This window comes from Anser cygnoides, chromosome 9 (genome assembly GCF_040182565.1).
Source record: "Anser cygnoides isolate HZ-2024a breed goose chromosome 9, Taihu_goose_T2T_genome, whole genome shotgun sequence".
Taxonomy (NCBI): domain Eukaryota; kingdom Metazoa; phylum Chordata; class Aves; order Anseriformes; family Anatidae; genus Anser; species Anser cygnoides.
Genome location: NC_089881.1, coordinates 19,564,124 through 19,586,476, shown reverse-complemented (window position 1 = coordinate 19,586,476; position 22,353 = coordinate 19,564,124). Strand labels below are relative to the sequence as shown.

The window sequence follows — 22,353 nt, the reverse complement described above, 5'->3', positions numbered from 1 at the left end:
CCCGCAGCTGGCCACGCCACTTGTCGCCGATGTGCTCAGTGCCTCGGGACCTGGCCCAGAGCTCCCCAGACCTCCCATACGCCGCCTTTCCCGCTGTGGGGACGCGTGTCAGCCCCGAAGGGCACGATTCCTCGGGACGCCCCGCTGATCCATCCCTCACGCACTGTGTGCCGTTGGCTCCGGCCGAGCAGCCCAGCGCTGGGTTTGGACCCCGAGAAAACCAAACGCGATTTAAGCGATACCACCTTTAATTCCTATTTCCCAGCCGAGGGCACTCGCTCGGCACGCTTACCCCTCGCTAACAGTTAGAACCGCCCCGACTCCGGCAGCTCGCACAGCCTCTGTTACATCAACGTTTTATGTTTTTAATTTTACAAATTTAAACGCTTTTTAGAGAAAACTTTAAGCATTCCTGATGCCGCAGCCCGGGGGCCCGCTCGGGGCAGGCTGAGCCCCGCTCCCCACAGCCGGCCGGGGGGCTCCCCCCCCCCCCAGCGCCGCTACGGGCCTGCTTCGCCTCTCCATGACGTCACGCGGCATGGCGTGACATCACTCTGCGTGACGTCACGCCGAGTGACGCCACACCGCTCTCCCTCCCGCCCCTCCCCGGCAGCGCAGGCGCCCTGCGGCCGCCCCCCTCCGCCTCGCTCCCCCCGCGGGCCGCGGTTCCCTTCCGGCGGGCGGCGCCTTCCCCGTCCGGGGTCAGGCCCCGCCGCCTTCCTGTTATTGCCCGGGCGGGAGGCGCGGGGCTGCCGCCGCCGGGGGCCGTGGGGGCGCTGCCCGGCCCGGCCCGGCCCTGCCCGGCCCTGCCCGGCTCGGAAGCGGCCGTGAGGTGAGCGAGGGGCAGCGCGGGGCCGGGCCGCGGCCTCCCCCTGAGGGCTGCTCCCGGCCCGCCGCGGCCCGGTGAGGGGTGGGGGGGTCCCCTCGGTGCCCGCCCGCTGCCGCCCCCCCCGGGGTTGGCGCCCGGGCTGGGGGCTCCTCAGGGCTGGGTCTCTCCCCGGGGATGCGGTGCGGGCCGTGTGCCCGCGGGGCTGCTCCCCGCCGGGGCTGGGGGCTTGTCGCCGGTGGTCGTGTGCGTGGGGCTGGGGGGTACCGCTGCTCGGAGCTGGTTTGTTCGCCCTGAGGGGCTTTGGTGCTGTTTCTCGAGGTATCAGAGCTGTGATTTCTGGTGCTGCTCTGTAAGGTCTTTCCCTCTGCCGGTTGTTTTTCTTGAGGGCTTTAAGAATGCGGCTGAGCAGGGATTCCTTTATAAGCACGGCGTATTCGGGGTAAGTGTGAGTGAAGTGCGGGTTTCAGGCTATAAACCTTTGCTTCAGTTCATCCTCTAGGGAGCCTGAAAGGAGTGGTAAACTGATTTCTGACTGGATTTCATAGCACTTCCATAGAGGAAACCCGCTTCTCGACTCTGTTACCTACTTGTACCCTTACATCCCAGCTTAGAGCTGTGGCAAATTTTCACATTCATCATGTGGCAAGAGTTAACTTTGCCATCGCTGTCAGCATCGTTCTTAATGCACACACACACATGTTATTTTATAGAGATGTTCTTGGAGCGTTTGCTTCAGCTGTTTCTAAGCTACAATTCCGTAGTGCCTTGTAATAATCAAAGTCCACCTCTTGTTGTGCATAAACAACGCGAGTTCCCAGGGATATTCCAGTGCTCAGGGTGATGGGGTTTAATGGTTTGTCTACTGCAGGGATCTCAGTATCAGTTCTGAAATAAAGCCCCATGCGAACATAAAATTTAACAATAAATAACGTTATTCTCCAACAATAACCATGGCAAAGCTCTTCCAGAGCAGTTATCTGGAAGCGTATTTTAGACGATGTCATCATGTAGACAAACCCCGTGTTAGCCAAGCTCGTAGTGTTTACAGGGGAATTTATGAAACCGCAGAGCTCTGCCTGTGATCCATGAAATGCTCTGCTTTTTCATTAAGACAATAAATATGACAGCTTCACAGCTGCAGTTGGAGTTCTGCTCGAGAAGATGCCCTGCGCTTCAGAGGCGTTAACTTGATGCCAAACTTAGCAACCTGGAGACAACACTTCATGTTTTTCAGAGAGTGCTCAAGCCCAGCCTACAAATCCATGCCCAGATGTTTTAGCTGTTCTGCTCCTTCAATTACTCATCTAGTATTAATGGCAAAAATGTTTTGCTTCTTGTTACAGGTTACTTCCACTAGTTAGGGAACCGAGCGTGTGTGTGTTTTTCTGGAGCGTTCTTTGGAAAAGGTGGTGTAGCTGAGCTGTTTACAAAGCAGTTGTGCTTTATTGGAAGTCATAAAGTAGCTCAGTGTTTAGTTAACTGTTTCTCTGTCAACCAGACTATTGCTGCTTTCTGAGAGCGGGTGGGGAACAGTTCTTCCTGGGTAGCTGTCCTAAAAAGTTGCTGGAGGTTTTGGACTAGGAATTTCTACAACAAGCAAGGGCTCTGCACTTAATGTCACGCTGTCTCACAAAACCAATGAGATCATAAGAGGCTTCCAGTTATTGGAAGTTATTGAAATCAGATCTTTAAAAGGTGTTGTTGCACAAAGAACAGACTTCTTTCCGAAAACAGGTGTTCCTCAGATTGAAGTACACAGTGTGCTTGTTAATGGCTTGCTCCTGTACAATACAGTTTTAAAACCTTGATGATCATCACAGGTTTTAAGTCAGAGATTTATCTGTAAATAGTTAAACAACAAACTTAAGGCTGGCATTTAGTCTGCAGAAATAGCTTTGTTAATGAATAGATGTTTTATGTACAGAATGTTTTCCATAGATTTGTTATGCTGATACATCAGTTTCAAATCATACCAGAAACAGTAGCATCTCATAGATGGGTATCGTGTGTGTGTGTGTATATGTATATACACACACACCTGCTTGCTTCGTCTAGTGGAGTACATTAACTACAACCCATGTTAATTTTGACAAAGCGCATGAAAAATGTTGTACTTGGACGAGAGGAAGCCAAGCTTTTTTTCTATTTAACTTTGATACAGGTGAGAAAACAGTTAAAACTGATTTTTTTTTTATGATACGTAACTGGAGCAGGAATAGTACTTCAAAATTAGTCTTTTTAATTTAATATTAATATAAAACAGGGTTTTGTCTTATTACTTAGTTTTGTAATTACTGGAGAATGTCTGAGATCTAGTAAGTCTCCTAGTTGCAGACACATGGGCGTTTTGTGTGTGTCAGTGAGTTGGAGAGGGAACATTAGAGAGAGAATGTGTGTTTGTACTTCAGCAAACTGGGAAAAAAAGCTTCATACCTTGAAGTGTAAGATAAGGTAGAGATTTTTTTTTCATCTCTTCATGCATTGCGTTCCATCCATCTAGGAGGTTTGTCTCTTCCTTTTAAAAAGCCACAAGTCCAGTTGCTCCAAGTGACGATGCCTGTCTGAAATTGTAGCTAAGACTAGAAGAGGCATAAAAATATTTAAGCTAAAACTGGATGGGAATTTTTACTCTTCAAGTTGAATGTGTCATGGTGAAGAATTGTTTGTTACAAGTCTCTCTTTGTAGTATCCTAATCCCAATGTGCATGGTGGAGAGAGAAAATAGATTTGTTTCTCTCGGTTTTTATTTGGACGTCAAACATGTGAAGTGTTTTGAGTTCGGGGTTGGTTCAGATAGCTCCCAGAGGTCCTTTCCAGCTTGAATTATTCTATAATTCTATTTCTGAATGGCTGATGGAGTGTTAAATGAACCAGAAATAACTCTGAAATACCCTGTCTTTTTTCCTTGTAACACTGCTGTAGTGTTAACTTGAAAATAAAATTAAAAAAAAAAAGGAGGGGGGACTAGGGGGAGTTAAACTGTTTTAAAAGGTTTCATTTTTTGTAAATTATGCAAATAAACTGTGGGCAAATGGGAATGCTGCAGACTGAGTAGTGTCTGTAGTTCTGAATCTGCCCTCTGTCTAAGCAATGGCTTTGCAAACAGTGTGTCTTTTTATTTTATATAGCATACGTTTACACTTCGCTTCTTGGAAAGTATTTTCCTAGTTAATTCTGGATCAAATTTTGTGAGAGGCGGTCTCTAAACCCTGTGCATTTCAAACAAGGAGTGTGAGAGACAGTGGAAATAATCGCTTGTTCTCTATTAACAGCATACTTTTCTCAAAGCTGGTAAAGCGGGGAATAAAAGCCCTTGGCAGGCATGATTGAGCAAGCACGCTCACTGGGAATGTTTATGGTCTGCTTTTGAAAAGTTACACCTGAGTACCTGAACTCCACAAACAAGACAGTGAAGTTCAAAGAAACCAACTTACCTTCACAAAATTGAAGGAGAGAGAATGGTGGAGGACTTCAGAAGCCTTCACCTCGCTGGCACGCTTCGAACTCAACGCAGCGGCAGAAGTAAATCAGCTCTGCTGCGGCCTAGTGTGAGAGCAGTCGGGTCAAGTGTAGAACTTCAGGTTCAATGTTCTCCTGGTTTGTGCCTCATTGCTTTTTACTGGTAGCAGGCTGGGTATACCTCAAGTCTTTTCTTTTTTTTTTTTGTCCACCCTGTAAGTTAATTTTCTTAAATTAACCTAAATCCTTGGATTTTATGTAGGGAAACTGTGGCAGTTTCACTTACGGCTTCCACTTAAAGGAATACTTGCAAGTGGAGCTTTTGAGGATTGTGAAATGCGAAGCATGTTTCTCAGATACGGGAGCCTTACTGAATTGACTAAAACTTAACTGTAAAGTTCTCTGAAATTGAGACAGCTGAGTCACATTATTGGCTGTACATTATGACCCTCTTCTAAGGCAAAGAAACATAGAGAAACATCCCTTGTGTATTCTTTCAAAGTCCAAACAGAAAAGAAAGGAAAGGGAACTGGAAGTTTGCCTCCTAGATTGTACAGTATGTCAAAAGACTTATCTGTGGCTCAGACTTAACTGTTTTTTTCACACTAATTATTTATTTAAGGTGCAAGCCAGCCAGTCTTTTGCCAGTACTTAATGTGGCAGTTAATTATGATGAATGCGTCTTCCAAGACTCTTCCTGACTTCTTTTGATTCTTGCTGTTAGCCTGGGTCATGGTCCCCATCCAGAAGCATAGATTTTCTGCTGTGATTGCATTTGTTGTCTGGGAAATGTCTTAAACTCGCTGCTAAACAGCTGAAAGTCCTTGTGGTGGACGTGACCTTTGTTTTTTTTTTTTCTTTCAATAGAGCAAAAGGCTATGCCTTGTTGCAACCTAATTCAGTCTTTAAGATATTAGCAGTCAATAAAGAAACAAGCAGTTCTTGAACGTCCTGAAAATGCAAGAAGCCTTGAGCAGGACTAAAAAGATATATAAAATTCCGAACTTCAGCTGAGACAAATCCACCATAAGTAGAAATACCTGCCTGCTCTCTGATCTGAATACAATAGAACAAAATTTTTTGAACCTTGAGACTTCGGCATCTGACTTCCTAGAGAAGCGATGAGACTAATTTTTATGAAGATGTAGGCAAGCTAAGCACTGACCATCTGGGCTTACAGGCACAAATAAAGTAACGCTGACCAGAGAGTGAAGGCTGGTTTTCTGTGCAAGCACAGGGGAGGTGAATTGTTTTTCTCAGACTTCACAAATATGCTTTGTGTGGTGAGATACGTTATTACCTAACTTTGGTGCTTGTGCCATTAAGTAACTTTTCATTAAGGATGGAAAACAACAAAGGGATTCTTGACGACAGGCATGGCTTTAAAATCAAGTTAATGTGGTTAACATGGGGAGAAGCTTCTAGATAGAGCTCCCTTTGGGAGACAGGAAGTAAATACCTCCATTCCAAATAATACTCTAAAATATGCATCTTGTGGTCATTAAACTGCTTAGATTATAAAACATACCACTTAGTCTTCATTTTTGTATTTATGTTCCCAGCTCTGAGCAGAATAATCAGCAAATGCCACGGCTGGATTTTAGAAGTGGAGATGGTACTAGCAAAACCAAAAACTTCTCTTCTGCTGGGTTTTGAAAAGTGTATGTGGATGTCGAGCATCCAGTTCTGCTTATCAGTGTATCAAGACAGTCTCCGTTGGTGGGAGGAAAATAGTTAACAAATTGCATTTCTTATTCTTGCAATTTCATGCTGTTACCTCTGAGATCTTCGGTTTTGATGTTAAGTACTGTAGAAGAGCACTTGTCCCATGAAAACCTCTTCTGTCTAAGTGAAAGAGCTAATTTTTAAGCAACATCCAAGCCTGTGCCTGTGAGTGCCACTTCTGGTCTAGCAAGCTCGTTATGGGGATTTATAATAAATTGTGTGTGTTTTGGTGTAAAATAGTTCGTGAAAGTACGTGAACTGAGATGCTAACTTTGTAGAGGATATACTTAATGAGTAGTGTGATTTTTTTTTGATGCGGTCTTTATCTAAAATAACGTATTTAAAGTGGACTTCAACATTTTAATTCAATAGGTGAAGCTTAATTACTTGCTTGTTAGTAAATCCTAATAAGTTGTTTTCCTCTTCAACTTGCTCCGAAATGGAGGAGAAAGCCCCGCTGTAGTTATCGCTGCTGAGCAGCGCTCCCTTGATCTTAGATAGCTCCGACTTGGAATGTTTTGACATGTAGAGGAAGAAGGCATAACTACTACCGAGAGATAAAGGATGTGAACTGGTGAGCAACAAAACTACACGAACAAAAGGAGAGCAAAAGCTATCCCTGACTCTAGAGCCTCTGCTTGAGTGTATTGTCAAATTTGAGAAGTGTAACCCTTATTACAGCTTCTGATCTCTTCTTGCTGTCCTTGTGCGAGCAGGTTTCATTAAAAAATATAAAAATAAAAACAAAATAAAGGTGAGTTAGATGACTTGCCAGTGTGGTTACTCTCCCTAATTGTTGTTTCTCATGGGCTAGAATTAAATCCAAGACACTTAAGCTTGTGTGATGTTCTGTTTCAAGGTTAAACTCACCAGGCTTCCAGTCCTTTTGAGTATATACATTTGCAAAAGCATTAACAAAATGTTTCCAAAGCACCTCGTATTAAAAACACGTCTTGTTTGAGATGTATAAAGTGCTCTTAATAGCAGACACTGACCACCACTAGTGTCGCTTTGGCTTTTTCAGAGAAAGTTCAGTCACCGCAATACAGCCCTTCTAGCAGAGCTCTGATCGTAGGTAGGCAACACATCCCAACGTACCCACGTGTTTAATCTGCTGTGGAAATGAAAGCAACTTTCCAAGCAGGGGAGTTGAGAAATCTTCAAGTTATTGTGGAGAAGTTGATGATATTCAGTGGTTACATGCCTATGAGCTTATGTCACTTTCTTCTTAGAAGAGTTCATGTTATTTGTAAATATCTATCTAGGCAAATACTGGCAGTTTCTTTCAGATATAGTAAATGTGAATTGGGAAACAGTTTGGGAAACAGCTTGAAGTACAGGCAGGAGGTGCACCGGCAGCAAGCTCAACATCTGGTCAGCGCTCCCTGGAACTAGCACTTTTGCAACCAGGACCAGCAGCTGGAACCAAAACGCACGGACGCTCCTCCAGGTTTCACAGAAACTTCGCTTTATTTATAGCTTACGTAGAGCCGTCAGTAACTCAGTCAACAGAAGCATCCTGCACAGAGGCCCCGTTTCCTGGCGCCCTTAAGCTCACCACACCTAAGCGACCTGTGACCTTTGGGAGGGGGCGATGTCCTGCAGGAGCACCCATGGGTGCTGAACACTTTGCAGCCCAGGGGCACCCTGTGCTGCCGCACGGGTAAGCCTTGACTCTGCTCAGGTGGTCAGTAAAGGTCTTCATCATCCTCTGCGGAATACTCCTGGTGTTTCCCTTTCAGCAGGGTTATCTTCTGCTAAACTCATAGGTAGCTCATCACAGAGGCTGGCTCTGCATCACAGGCTGCTGGGAGTGATGCTCACTGTTTTTAACTGACTCTTAAAAAGCCCTACTACTCTCCTGTGGTGGCCATAGGTTGTGAAGAAGTAGGTGACTACTGCAGGGCAGGGTTCCCAGAACTGGATGGCTTTGCCTCCTCTCTTATTCTACGTCTCTGTCTGGGTAGGCTAATTTCCTGAGGGCTGAGTTAATTTTAGTTGTTTGTAGGGCGAGAGGGGTTTGCTGCAAAATCTAAGTTTTTCACCTAGGTAGCTGTGGCTTTGCGTTAACTCCGTCACAGACTTTCGCTCAACAAATGATTTTAGAGAGTTAGGAAATGCCTCAGTGGAAAATGCGTGGGGGTTGTTTTGGTTTTAGTTTAGGAGCTTCAAAAACAAAATGAAACACTACTTCCATGGCTTTTGCTGAGGCATGTTTTGTTGGTTTTTTTTATAAATGCTCTGTCAGAAGTGAAGCTGCATCCCAACTTCTGTTTGCCAGTAAATAAATTGTAATGTGTGGTGTTTTCTTTGAGGAAAGTCAGCACGTTTATGCAAACTAAACCTATGCTGCTACAAAGGCTGTTTGGCCACAGAAGTGAGTGAAGACAGAAGAAATGGAAAACTAGTTTATATTTGGATTACAGAACAGAAACTTCTGTCTTCCAGTTCGCTCTTCTATATTTAATATTTAAAAAAACCTGCAGAGTTGCAGAAATACTCCTAGCCAGTGCCACCTCAAAACTTAATTTTTATTTTACGCTGTTGCTTTCAGGGTCTGGAGCAATTCCTTCAGTGCAGCAGAAACCTTTTATCTCAATTTACCGTTGCTCTCAGACATTGTTCTAAGAAACGTGATGTGGGCTGTATGCACAACGTGCTCTAGGTCAAAATCTGTCGAGTTCGGCATTTTCAGCTTCTCTTTAGTAAGGGAAGGGCTCGTGGGGTGGGTCTGCTGAGGAAAGATAAAATTAATAAACGGCAGTTGGCCTGATTTCAGCCCAGTTTTCTTGGGAACGTGCGTTCCCCTGTGCCCCCATCCCCGTGAGCCGGTGGGGTGCCCAGCAGCCAGAGCCCTGCCTGCGTCTGCTCGCTGCAGCGGAGGGGAAAGCCCCACGCTCTGGGGGCTGTAGTGCCCCAGCGTCCCTCTGCGTTTCTTTCCCTGCCCTTCTAGGTATGGTAGCAGGAGGAAATGTTCCCTCTTTTTCCACAGGACTAGAGGTTCACCTTGCTGCAGCACAGAGTTACCCCCCAAAGCCGGGGGGCAGCTCCAGGAAGCCCCCGTGGCCCAGCTGCAGCCCTGCCCAGCTGCTTGCTTGGGCGAAGGCTGGGAGCAGCGCACAACACCTGGATTCGTCCCGCTCCTTGTCCTTGTCCCTGTGCCAGCACTTCCTGTTTTTAAAGATCCTGTTTACTGTCTGGGTTCCAAATATCCCAGGAAGGGGGGAGGATGGGAAGAAACAGAAAGAAAAGTAAACAGTGTTATTTAAGGTGGAGCTTAATGTTTACGTCTGTGCGTGTATATATAGCATTTGTTACCTATCTAGTCCAGTTTCGTGGAAGAAATTCTGGAGTAATCTTTTGTTTACATCATTCTCTGCTGATTTCCAAAAGCAGAAGACTCTGCATGCAAAAGCTGAAATTGAAGCCCCGTGTATGTTTTGTCACCGATGTAAAAGAGCATTAAAGAAAATATGTAATCATGGGAAAACCTTCTTTCTGTTGGCACAGAGTGGCTTGTCGCTCTGATTTTTGTTGCCTAACTTGGAGGCTTTTGACTTAAACACCTTGAAAGGATGGGAGTGCTGCTCAGCGAGCTCCAGGGCGCGCACCTAGCTGCGGAGCAACGGCCCCAGCCCCAACACAGTCCCACAGGGGAGTAGTTCTCATCCCATGTGCCTGCAGCCAAGCCATGGTCAAAATAGTGAGTAAGAACACGTATGGAGAGTAAAGAGGAGATGCAGTGCCTTTCTGCCTTTGCACTGCGCCTTGGGACTGCTGGTCTCTGTAAGTACAAGATCCTTTCCTTTAAGGTGAAGCTAGAAGTGGAATTATTGAATGATCTTGGTCTAAAAAGAGAGATTTCATTCCAGGCTTTCCTTTGTTTAACAAGGAAAACAAATCTGCCCTTAACTGGCAGAAAATGTTCTAGGACAGACATTCTGCTCTTGGTATGTCACGGGATCCCTAGGGAAAAAGCACAATCGTGGTGGGAGTCACAGAGGTCACCAGCGACTTGCAAATGCCTCTTTCTCGTGCTCCTGTTTGCGTGGCTCCCAGGCAGCGAGTGGGGCTGCACACAGCGTGCTCGCACGGGTGGGGGCGGTCAGGGGGCTTGGAAAATAGCGTGATGTCAAGACCACAGAATTTATGAAGGTGTTTTGTTTTTCTTCTTAAAAAAAAAAAAGATTCCAGCAGGAATATTTCTGGATTTAAAATCTGTTCATCTTGCGTTTTTTTCAGCTGTTTGATACTATATTTTTTTCCAGTAACTTTTCAGTATTGGCCAGCAATACTACATAGTGAGTTCTTTTTTTTCTGAACGACCTCACCATTGATTTTACTTGCCGTTCCTGGATGTCACTACAACCAGAATCAAAGGATATTATTTTCTGAAACAAACAAACAAAAAAATTTGCGTGTGATAGAGCTCTGAATGAACTAAACTGAAACTGAGTTTCACTAGTTTCCAGTGAGAAAAAATGCTGTATTGCAGCTGTACTACAATTATACAGATGCTACCAATAATGTTAATTTTTTAGCTCAGTCCAGAACAAAAGTACTCGGCACTGTTGGGGTGGGGGGGAGAAGTATGTAACTCCAAGTAAAACTGATATTGTTTAGAAGTACTTGCCTGTCTGTTTCACAAGGAAACAAAATGCTATGAGATGTGTTTTTGACTGTTCAATCCCTCTGCATGCTCGTTTCCCTTGAGCTGCTGGCTGTGATCAGATAAGCAATTCTGCGTATTTGCGCCTTTTCTGTGAAAGAATAAAGACAAAAATAATACATAAGAGATACAGACACATAACTTGCAGTGCATCAGTCTCCTGCTCTCTGTTAGAGACAAAGCAAATGTTGCTACTGCGCGTAACAATGCTGTAAGGGAGGACAGTCCCAGACATCTTTGTACTAGTCTTCCTGCAGTTTGGAAAAATGCCAGCTTGGCAAGCAGGAAGAACAAAAGGACAAGACTGAAAATATCTAGTCTGAGGCAGTCGTACTGTCACCACGCAGCAGGTTTGGACAGCAGCAAAATGAGACAGGCAGCTCTGCCCAGTTTCCTTCATGGTGAGTTTTGGGATGACTGCGTCTGACGATGACAGTAAAAGATTTTGGTCTTTAGGAAGTTTGAAATTTCAGGGACAAAACAGAATATAGAATATAGTTTGTGTTCTGAAAAGGGTTACTTTTGTTGCAGGCTTTTTTTTTTTCATGACTTTAGCTTTGGGGATTCTATAGAAATAAAAATAGCTTGTTCGGGGGAATTGGCTGTAGCTGGTTCTTCTGCCAGTTTGATAGGGAAGTGAGCAAATCATCGAACCCACTCGTGAGTGTGCAGTAAATTGGAATCTATAAACGTGGTTGGATTGTTTAATGAGCAGAAGAATTTTTCATTTGAAGACAGTGGTAAGAGTCTGGAGGAAACTTCTAGCTGGAAAAGAATTCAGATCTCCATACAAATCTTAATGAGCAGCTCTTTGATACCAAAGATACCACCAGTTGTTATAAGACATTACTACATCCTGTTTATGACAGCAATGTAATGAGATTTGTCTTACAATTGGAAAAGCTAATGGACTTCAATTAAAGTTTAGAAGTTTATTGAACAACTAACTCAGTTTCAAGCACGGACTGATAAAATTGTATCAAGTGCTTAGTCTGCCCTTTTGCATTGATTTTGGTCTCCTAGTTTACCAAAAGCAAATTTTGAAGCCTTTTATCTTAGAATCCCTTATCCTAAATTCTGTAGTTGTTTGACTGTAGCTGATTTCTATCGTATAAGAAAATAGATCGTATAAGCTAGCATTAATTTGATAAGCATGGAAGCAAGTAGGAATCAGTGTTTTGAGAGGCATGTGCTTTCACTTCCCTCTTTTTTCCTCCACGTATTTTATTTTTGAATGGAGTTTCAGAATTTGATCGCTGTTGGTGCTTAGCAAGGCTAGCGATGGAGAATGTGCTTAATGGATCAGGAGGGCTGTAGTGAGTTCAAAAGAATACGGTCTGATCAGTGGGTGCTTACAGTTTGGCTTGCTGACCATCTGTGGTATGCCGAAGCTTTTGGCAGAGGAACAAGGTTTAAGGTATTTTTGGAAGGTCAGAAATTACAGGTGTGATGTCGTGTTCATTTGATGTGTTTGCATGGAGCCATAGCTGGATCTGAATCTCTCTAGAATTCTCTTAAATTATACTCCTTTGACTGTCGAAGAACATAATTGATTCTCTTTATTCCAGGCAGCCTTCCAGATTTGAAAGTGTACACAGAAACACAAGCTGCCAACTATACTTCAAAACTGTTTCTGTTTACATTTTTGCTTTCCAAATCCAAACCCTGGAGGCGTGCTTACATGCACAAGTAAAATGAATGTGCACACAAAATGACTATATACACAGCTCCAGCACATGTCCGTTTCCCAATTTAAAACAAAGCTGCTGTTTTGGTGCAGTTGCTCCAAAAACAGTGTCGATTTTGGGCTGTCCCTTCTGGCCCGTTTGCAAGTCTTTGTTTGGAGGGAAAAAAAAAGTATTGGCAGTTAATGTTTTTTTAAAAAAAAAAAAGTCAAGGATGACATTTATTTGGAATAGATAGCATCTAGAAGGATTTAATATGTATATGTGCCCTGCAGTCCTGCTCCCTGCCCTGCATAGACCCTGGCATTCATCTCAGGCTCCAAGGTGCTCTCGGTAGGGCAGCTGAGCCAGCAGAACCCAAACTGAGAAAGGAAAAGTGAGTAATTCTTCCCCACTTCAATCCGTCTGAGCCTGTAAGGAGCTGGCGCAGGGAGCGGGGTGCCAGCGTGATGAAGAATGAGAACACCTGCCTTGGGCGGGGAGGAGATGGGCTCCAACAACCATCAGTTCAGAGAAGCCTAACCAGGGCTGTGAACTTAAAAGACTGCAGGTGTAAACTCAGTCTGCGCTGTGAATACTTAATTTGATTGTGGTTCATCCGTATTATCATTGTTTGTATGTTGGGACAGAAAAGTTCTTATGACTGCATGTTCTTGCTTTGTTTTTTCATGCTGGTATATGCATTAACAGTAACGTCTGTTTGCCTATGCTTGTAATTAAGAAATGTAAATATAAACATGTGATTCAGCTGTACGGAGAGGGAGTCTTGCTCATGCTTCACCTGATCAAAAAAGATGGTTTTTAACCTGTGTATTTCTTTTTATCTGTAGACCGAGGATGGTTATCAGTAATTCATAATTCTCCAAGCTGCTCTGAGTGGTGTTATCTGGGTTTATTTGTAACGTTTTGCAATTGGAAAGCTTTCCTGGTCTGGCTCTTTAAGTACACCACGAGTGTGCTTAGACCTTTCCATTTTGGTGCCTCCTCGCTGAGACCATTACAATGATGAGGAAAATAAAACAGCTTCTTTAAGCTGTTTTTCAAAAAGAAGTCGGTAGCAAAGCCCTTCTAAATATGCATGAGGTGTTAGTGGAAAAGCGTTTTTCTAAACCTGCAGTGGCAGTTCAGTACTTCTGCTGATAATTTTAAAAGAGCAAACTGCAACTACAAAGGAAGGAAAAAAAAAAAAAGATAACCCTATTGGTAGCGAGAGTTGCTTAGGAAGTAGTGGATTTGGGAAAACATCATTTTCAGTCTAATGCATCTTAAGCACTGAAGTGTGGTAAAAGCAGGTACTGGGCATACTTGAAAGAAAACACTTCCAACAAGTCATTTCTGTTGTTGTCAATACCCTCCCCCTTTGTGTTTTTAAAGAGAAGAAACCAAGGTAGAGGGTCCACCTGGAGAAGGTTCTTTAATGGGAAGATGGCTGAGAAGGGTTTGAGAAGAGCAGCCTGGTCGTTTCCTGGCCCTGTGCTTTCAGGACACTTGGCTGAGGGAGGAGGCGTGATGGCCTGCTCTTTAGATGTCTGTTGATATTACCTTTTCTCATAATGGACATGCTGAATGTAATGAAAGTATGGGCTAAGTGTATGTGATGCACTGTTAGACATTTGCTTAATGCGTGATGACCTCTGAGGCAGTTCAGTGCGCTGCAGCGACTGCTTAGGTCCGTGATAGGTAGTGCAGTGAAATGTCTCTGCTCAGGGGCAGTCAGAAAAGCAGCCAGTTAGGGGGAAAAAAAAAAAAACGCAGCTGCGGAATCACAGAATGGCTTGGGTCGGAGGGGACCTTGCAGATCATCCAGTCCAGCCGCCACTGCCATAGGCAGGGACACCTCACTCGGTTGGGTTTCTCAAAGCCCCATCTAGCCGAACGTTCAACATTTCCAGTGATGGGGCACCCACAGCTTCTCTGAGCAGCCTAGGTGGTCAGTACATAAACGTGTGTGCAGTTTGGCCCCAGACTATGCTGTGCAGCTGTGGTTGTTCTCCCTTTCCTTTGCAGAAAGGGTACGGTAAGGCTGGGAGAGACGCAAGGATGAGGAGGAGGTTAGAAATATGGAATGACTTCGGAGCAGAGAAGGACTAAATAGTTGATTTGGTATGAAAAAGAGGTAGTGGGGAGCACGTGATAGGTCTCTGTAAAAGGTAAGAGCAATGAATGCGAGATCAGGAGCTTTGTTTCATTGCAAGAAAACTAGGACATCTGGTGAAAGGAGCAGGCTTTAGAACAAAGCAAAGCAGATACCGTGCAACGTGGGATGTTGTTCTCTTGTCACAGGATGGCTGCGTTTTGTGTGTGCTTGAGAACTTCCCAGACAAACTCGATTGGACTTGGTAGATTTCTTTCATGACTGCAGAAACATTGCCAGGATAAAAATGTAAAATAAATAAATAAATAGCAATGACTAGGAGAGTTTATTTATGAAATACCACTGTCAGCCTGCTCCTTGTTTGGCATCCATCATTGGCCACTGGGCTATACAACACAAATACAATTTTTCTTGTACCTGTTTTAAGTCAGCGTGAGCCAGCGCTGCTGAAAGGTCAGGCGTGTCCCCTCCCTCCCCCTGGCTTGGCAAAGATGTTTCTGCAAGCACTGGAGAGGCTTAAACTTGCTGTAAAATAGTTTTAATATTAGGTATTTTCATCCCCTGTGCTGTTTAACTGTTCTAACTATAAGTATATAAACCCTGGGTCGAAAAATTAGTCCTAATTTCTTTTCCAAACCATATGCATTTGGGCATTTTTTTCCCACACCAATGTGGTTCTATTAACTGTTTTATTTGAGTAGATATTTGTATTAAATGCATGTTCCTTACCGGTTTTATCAGGTTTGTTTTTATGATGTAAAACATAGCTGTGAAATGGATCTATGATTGTAAGAAGTGTTTGATAAAAATTATCGGAAATTCTGGTGTTAGTATTTTAAATTTTAATGTTTAAATTTCTGATTTTTCTTCTTAGGTTTACTCGTACAAATCACTGCTTGAAAAACTTCCAGTACAAAGTTATCAAAAGACTTAAAAATGCCTCCACGACCATCATCCGGTGAACTATGGGGCATCCACTTGATGCCACCGAGGATCCTTGTGGAGTGTCTTCTCCCAAATGGAATGATAGTGACTCTAGAATGCCTCCGTGAGGCCACATTACTAACTATTAAACACGAACTCTTTAAAGAAGCGAGAAAATACCCTCTCTATCAGCTCCTTCAAGATGAATCTTCTTACATTTTTGTAAGTGTTACGCAAGAAGCAGAAAGAGAAGAGTTTTTCGATGAAACACGGAGGCTTTGTGACCTGCGGCTATTTCAACCTTTTCTAAAAGTCATTGAACCAGTAGGTAACAGAGAAGAGAAGATTCTTAACAGAGAAATAGGTGAGATTATTTGTATTTAACCATAGCTAATCCGCTTAGCTGGTTTCTCCTCTTCAAAACACAGAACAATTGAAATGAATTATGTTTGTCACCTCTTGCAGCTGTATGTGTCAAAGCTTGCATTTCGTAATTGTTAGTTGGTGTATCAAATGTCTAAAGATACTGATCATAGTTAAGACAACATTTGTAAACTGGGAATTAATTTGTTTTTTGCTATTCTCAGTTGAATTCACATACAAATTTTTCACTTTGCTTATTTGCAGCTGTATATGAGTTAGACCGTATCTTTTGCTTGTCTCTAATTAGCAGGATTTCATATTATCACAGAGCAAAGCTTTATTGTAACTGTTTTATTTGGGAAATCAATCTTTGTTTTGAAGTTTGCAGAACTGTGATAGCCAAGAGAAAGTAGAAGAGAATTTCGTTACAAACTTTAAATCACGTTTGCGATAGCACAGTTTTTAGTACTGTTTTGCCTTGCTTAGCGTAGCATTTTAGGACGGAGGTGGGTTCTTCCCCCCTTTCATACAAAAAGAGCATTGGTAGGTGAGGGGGAACATGACAAAAACACCTGAAGGAGACATACTGTAGTATTTTGAATCCTCTGTGGAGAAGCATTTCACTTTCCAGTATCCATTGAGAAGGTACAGGGAGCCTAGCATATGTTTTGGTATCTAGGTTAAGTATCTAAATTCAGCCAGGGCAAGCATACCCCCTCCCTCGTGGTTGCTAACAGATGTATATTGCAGTGGTAGGGACTTGTCAACTGGAAATACTTGTTCTGGGGAGCTCCTAATTGTTAAATTATTTAATTGTTATGAATACATCATGGGTAAACTCCTTCTGTTTTGTAAAACTTAACCTGTTCAGGACTTGGAGAGAACAGTGGTTTTACCTAACTGTGCGTGGAGATAGTTGGAAAGCTTTCAAATTTGAGCATTCGTGCAAAAATAATTATTTATGAAAGTAAATGGAATTAGATGTAAGACTGAAGACTTGAGAGGAAGGGACCCTTATTACGTGAATCTTTGCTAAGGAGCTAAGTTCAGTATCTCTTGGGGTGCTTGTCACATCTTTAATAGTGGAGTTAATCAAAAACTTGAAGAGCTGTCACTGAGTTGTAAGCAAATTTGGTAATGGTTCTAATGGCTACTAGTAATCCTGTCAGGTTTTAGAGAAAATCAGTACCACAGCACCTCTGATCCTCTCAGAAATCTTTGTGCTGACTTTAAAAGAAGTTTATTGCTGATTCTTTTCTTCCACGAGCAATATTAGCAGTGAGTTTGGTGATTTAAGGCTTCCAGGATTTTCAGGAAACACACACCTGGTTTCTAACCTTTTCTGTGCTTGTTGAGTGAACTTACCTTCAGAACTGCGTTGTTCTTGAGTGACAAAACAATTATGTATAAAGTGGAAGCCAGTGGTTAACGCAGAAGTATTTTAGGTTCTATTTTGCTTGAAATGTGCTTTTTTTTGTCAGTGGTAGAAGGAATCTTTAATTTAGTTTTCAGTTGCAATTAATTCCTCATGCTTCTGCAATATTGTAGGTTTTGCTATTGGCATGCCCGTCTGTGAATTTGACATGGTTAAGGATCCTGAAGTACAAGACTTCAGAAGAAATATTCTTAATGTTTGTAAAGAAGCAGTGGATCTTCGAGATGCCAATGCACCACATAGTAGAGCATTGTACGTCTGTCCTCCAAATGTAGAGTCTTCACCTGAACTACCCAAACACATATACAATAAACTAGATAAAGGTAAGAAAAATATTTATTGTAGACACACGATGGTTTTTTGTGTGTGATTGAAATCAGAATACAGCTGGTGACTTAGGTAAATGACTGTTTTATGTAGTATATTTAGTATACTGCATCAGTATCATAACCGTGAGTTATTAGGAATAGCTTCCTTAATAGTGTGTAGGTTCAAAATGCAAACAGCAAAATTTTAATGTTTTTTGCTGTTCTAGTAACTTATATTTCAAGATTTAAACGTGGTAAATAGTAATTTCTTCTAATGGCAGAAACAGCTTGTTGGCTCTTTGTTTTTCTTCAATTCTCAGAAATGCAGAATTAAATGATACCGAATCACTGAGTTATCTCACAGTTGTCAAGGATGGAACAGTTAGTGCTGTTTTCTTGAAGGCCGAATGAATAGTCAGTATTTGTATTATAATATTCCTAACCTCTAGGAGTAAAAGTTCTTGAATTTACACTGGAATCAAAAATAAGCTGAGGGCACCTAGTTCCTTGCGGTAGTACTGCAAGTAATTCTCTGTAGTTTTGGGTTTTGGGGATGGGAAGGGGGAGATGGTTTGTATGTCCGTTGAAACTGTGTTGAAAATGATAACATTATTTCACATCTATTCTAGGGCAAATTATAGTTGTGATCTGGGTAATAGTCTCACCAAACAATGACAAGCAGAAATACACCTTAAAAATCAATCATGACTGTGTGCCTGAGCAAGTTATTGCTGAAGCAATTAGGAAGAAAACACGAAGTATGTTGTTGTCATCGGAACAACTGAAGCTTTGCGTTTTGGAGTACCAGGGCAAGTATATTTTAAAGGTGTGCGGCTGTGATGAATACTTGCTAGAAAAATATCCGCTGAGCCAGTATAAGGTGAGTAACATGATGGATTTATTTTGAAGTACATTGAAATAATCCAAATTTGTGAGGGAGAAAAGTGATCAATTTTATGACTTGCTTTTTTATTAAATTAGTCGAAAACGTAGAAAGTAAAGTGTATGTGTGTTTAAACTAATTGGCTAATGCATGTGCATTTGATTTGTGTGCATATTTGTTGCTGTGTGTATTTCAGTTGTGGCAGGGAAAGGTAATTGAAGTTAGGATTTAGATGACTGGTTTATTTTTTCTTCTTTAAATGAAGTAGGAGTTTACCTCTAATATTAGTGATAAATCAGTGGCAGGTGCTTTCAGAAATATCCCATGTTTCTGATGGCAAGAGGTGAGTAATGCTTGAAGGGGGCTGATGTAATGCAAAAGGAAATTTGATCAGATGTTGAATTACGAAGCAACCATTGCTACTGTGGATCTTCTCCCTTCCTCCTTTAGAGGTTGGAAAAAAAAATAAGCAAACTTTCTTGGTTTACTGTTAATTACATCAGTCAACTTTTTGATCTTATGAAAGGGAGTGGTAAACTGCCAGCACTGCATTAATCATTGGTAAATCTTCCTTGTGGCTGTCCGTCCTTCAGTGCCTTGGTTTTGTTAGTGCTGTGAGTGTGACAGAACTGCTGACAGAAGAGCATCTGAGCAGCCCTCTCTGGAGTAGACAACAATGTTACCCTGTAGATTTCCTGACAGACTGCAGTTGCTTCCTCTTTGAAAAATGTATTGTTGTAATAAACAGCTTCCATTCCTTCATCTAAAATGGTTGAAAATCTGCTCTCCGGAGCAATGGAGGGAGGAGAAAAGGGGGATGGGGGATCCTAAATAATGGGAAAAAAACTTTATACTGTGGGAGCTGGGGAACAAGGGCAAGCATACGTGAATAATTTTGCGCAGTCAGGAGATCAAACACTAGACCTATTTGATCTAGTGTGGTTTCTTCAAAAGTATCTGGTATGCCTTTACTGTGCCACAGAAGAGCTTACTAATTACAGTCCAGAGCTGGACTCGTCTTAACACATCGTATTTTGTAGTACTGTTGCCAGACTAAATGCTCTCAGCAATGAGTCCTGAGTGGACGCCACACAGGCTTAAAACTTGAGTCTGTCAGAATCAGTGCTGAGCTGAAGGCGATAAGTACAACAGAAGCAAAAATGAACATCCCTGCCCTTTGTCTTGTGCTCTCTACCTGTGATTAGGAGTATTGTGGGCACCTGTACTGTCTGCACATACATGCTGTGTATTAGTACAGCAGCATGCAAGGCAGAAAAAGACTAACCTGCTTCCAGGAACCAGCCCTGATCTGGAAGCAATCTGGTTTGCTCTGCACTGTGCCTGAACTAAGGAGCCCTACAAGGCACCAGACTTGTCTTTTGTCAGCTCTGTTCTCTGTCTCCAGTTCACCCTTCAGCTGTTGTAGACATTGTTCATACCTCAAAATCTGAAGCACTGCTGTGCAGTCCTACCCAGCAATGTACTTAAATTGTTGAATGTTATAACTAAAAATTCCATAAAGGTTTTACATAAAGGGACAGTGATGAGCTGCTTCTGCTTTTATATATTTTTCTGATGCTTTTACATATTGATTACCGAGAGCGTACACTTTAAAAACACATTGATTTTTGGTTTTGTTTTCTTGCAGTACATAAGAAGTTGTATAATGCTTGGTCGCATGCCCAATCTGATGCTGATGGCTAAAGAAAGCCTATATACCCAGCTGCCACTGGATACCTTTACAATGCCATCTTATTCCAGGCGTATCTCTACAGCTACACCCTACATGAATGGAGAAGCTACAGCTAAATCCCTGTGGACTATAAATAGTGCTCTCAGAATAAGAATTCTCTGTGCAACCTATGTAAATGTGAACATTAGAGACATTGACAAAGTAAGGAAAATGCTGTTATGGAATCACATGTGGTTTTCAATAGCTCATGGCTTCCCTCCTAAATTTTCTGTTCCATGTTTACAATTGGGAAACAGTTGTTATGTAATGTTGGAAAATTATATCCTCATGCCATTTAAATTTAAGCACTCAATTCTGAAAAATACAGCTATGTTCTAACATCTACAAACTTTTGTATACTACTGAAAAACGCATGAGTTGTGGTATTCAGCTAAATATTCCGCTTGACAGGAGCAGAACTGAGTTCGTGTAGTTCACTTCAGCTGAGTATGTAATGGATAGAAAAACAAAACCCATGTTATCTTCCACATTCTAAACAATGAGTATGTTCAAGAATTTCTTGCAGTAATTGGGAATACATTTGATAAGGGGATGCTGGATAGTGTGCTGTTACCTTTTTTAGAAAGGAAGGTATGGGGAGATCAATGAGAAAAGGCACGTAGGGCTTAATCCTACTGAAGTCATACAAGAAGTCTGACTCTCTAACTTTCTCAGAATTCGTCTGTTTGGTCTTTTCCTTCGCTGTAGTTTGGCACAAGAAGTGATAATAAATTCCAGTTTATTTTAGAAGTTCCTTTCAGATTTATTACTGTATTTTCAAGAATAGTTTAGCAAAAATAATAAGGAAAAAGACCAAAACCTATTTTTTCATAGAAGGTTGTGCATATATACTATACTAAACACATTGCAGAGCATGAAAAAATGTGGGTTGAGGGGTGATGATGCTGTTTTTTAGGGGGCTGGGGTGTTTTGATGTTTTTTAGCCTGATAGAAATGAAAGGATAATATGTTGTAATCATATTATATGTTGATAGGAATACATATTTTGTTTATAATAACATTTGGAAGATAGTACTAATATTAACATTATTTTCAGATATATGTTCGAACAGGTATCTACCATGGAGGGGAACCTTTGTGCGACAATGTGAATACTCAGAGGGTACCTTGTTCTAATCCCAGGTAAGCTAGGTACTAGAACAACTGTAGAGAACCTGACTTCCAGGGCATTGTAAATGATAGTACTGAAGAAGTAAAGGCTCTGCTTAGCATTGTTCAGGTAGAGCTACTTGCTGGCAATCCCTTACCTGAAGAACATTTTTACGTATCCATGTATGTATAAATAGAATTGAATTCATTCAAACACAAGTATTTTGTCTTGTAATGTTACATATAATAGTACAGTTGCTGTACTGAACAGGTCTGTTTTACCTGTGCATTCTCAATTGCCTCAAACTCCAGTAAAATTACTCATTAGTACCGTGAAATCAGCATAGTTCTGGGCAGCTGAGCTCTCTTTTTTTACTCTCTATCAATAGCTTGTGTTCCGGTTGCAGGTACAGATTCCAACTTCAGCATGAGGCAATGGGATGTAATGTAATCCACAAATTTGTTCCAGTGAGGTTGCATAGTGTATACTAAAGCAGAAGCACTGAGTGGGGAGAGATGGGAATTGTTTGCTAATGTGGAAGCGACTGCCAGCTCTGGGCTGATTGTTTTCAGGACCTACCATGAATATTATCTGGAAGAATAAATCACGTGAACTTAAAAGTGCCATTAATACGCAAAACAAAGTTTTATTTGAGCATACATAAACATATTGAGAATTAGTATTTAAAAGATGTTAAATTTTTGCCTGTAATTCTGAGTAAGGAGGAGGTGTGCAATTTTAGCATCTCGTAGGATTAGATACGAAATAGGTGTTCAGAAATTGACTTGCATTTTCTGACTTGATGTCTTTGAAAGTCTCAAGGTATATTTTCTATGAATATGATTAGGCCCTCTAATTATAACACCTAATAATATATGCGGTTACAGAAAAATAGTTTCTCCCTCCTAGTTATCCCCCACATAGTTAAACCACCAGTTCAAGCGTAGCTCTTTTAGAGGGAAAACCTCTTAGGAAAGGTGGTGAAAGGTGTGATTTGAAAACACGGATATCACCACACAGATCTATGTTATATGGAATTAACAAACTGTAAGAAAATTGAACAGATGTATGAGGAGCAGCTGAGGTCCTTTGGTTTGTTCAGCTTAGAGCAGAGCAGGCCGAGGGGAGGCCTCAT

General features: G+C 42.1%; 1 protein-coding gene across 3 annotated transcripts in view; it reads left to right on the top strand.

Annotated features, from left to right (window-relative positions):
* The first annotated feature begins 687 nt into the window (after positions 1 to 687).
* PIK3CA (phosphatidylinositol-4,5-bisphosphate 3-kinase catalytic subunit alpha) overlaps positions 688 to 22,353 on the top strand; it is a 43,473-nt gene continuing 21,807 nt past the window's right edge. The window contains exons 1-6 of one of the 3 annotated variants that reach the window (XM_048059387.2): positions 688 to 832; positions 15,337 to 15,750; positions 17,298 to 17,507; positions 18,122 to 18,372; positions 20,024 to 20,269; positions 21,165 to 21,250. In XM_048059387.2, coding sequence (XP_047915344.1) covers positions 15,399 to 15,750; positions 17,298 to 17,507; positions 18,122 to 18,372; positions 20,024 to 20,269; positions 21,165 to 21,250 — 1,145 coding nt within the window. In that variant the 5' untranslated portion in view covers positions 688 to 832; positions 15,337 to 15,398. Of the gene's footprint in view, positions 833 to 9,350; positions 9,800 to 10,851; positions 11,084 to 15,336; positions 15,751 to 17,297; positions 17,508 to 18,121; positions 18,373 to 20,023; positions 20,270 to 21,164; positions 21,251 to 22,353 lie in introns of those variants that run through there. The other 2 variants (XM_013174785.3, XM_013174783.3) reach the window with 2 other exon arrangements.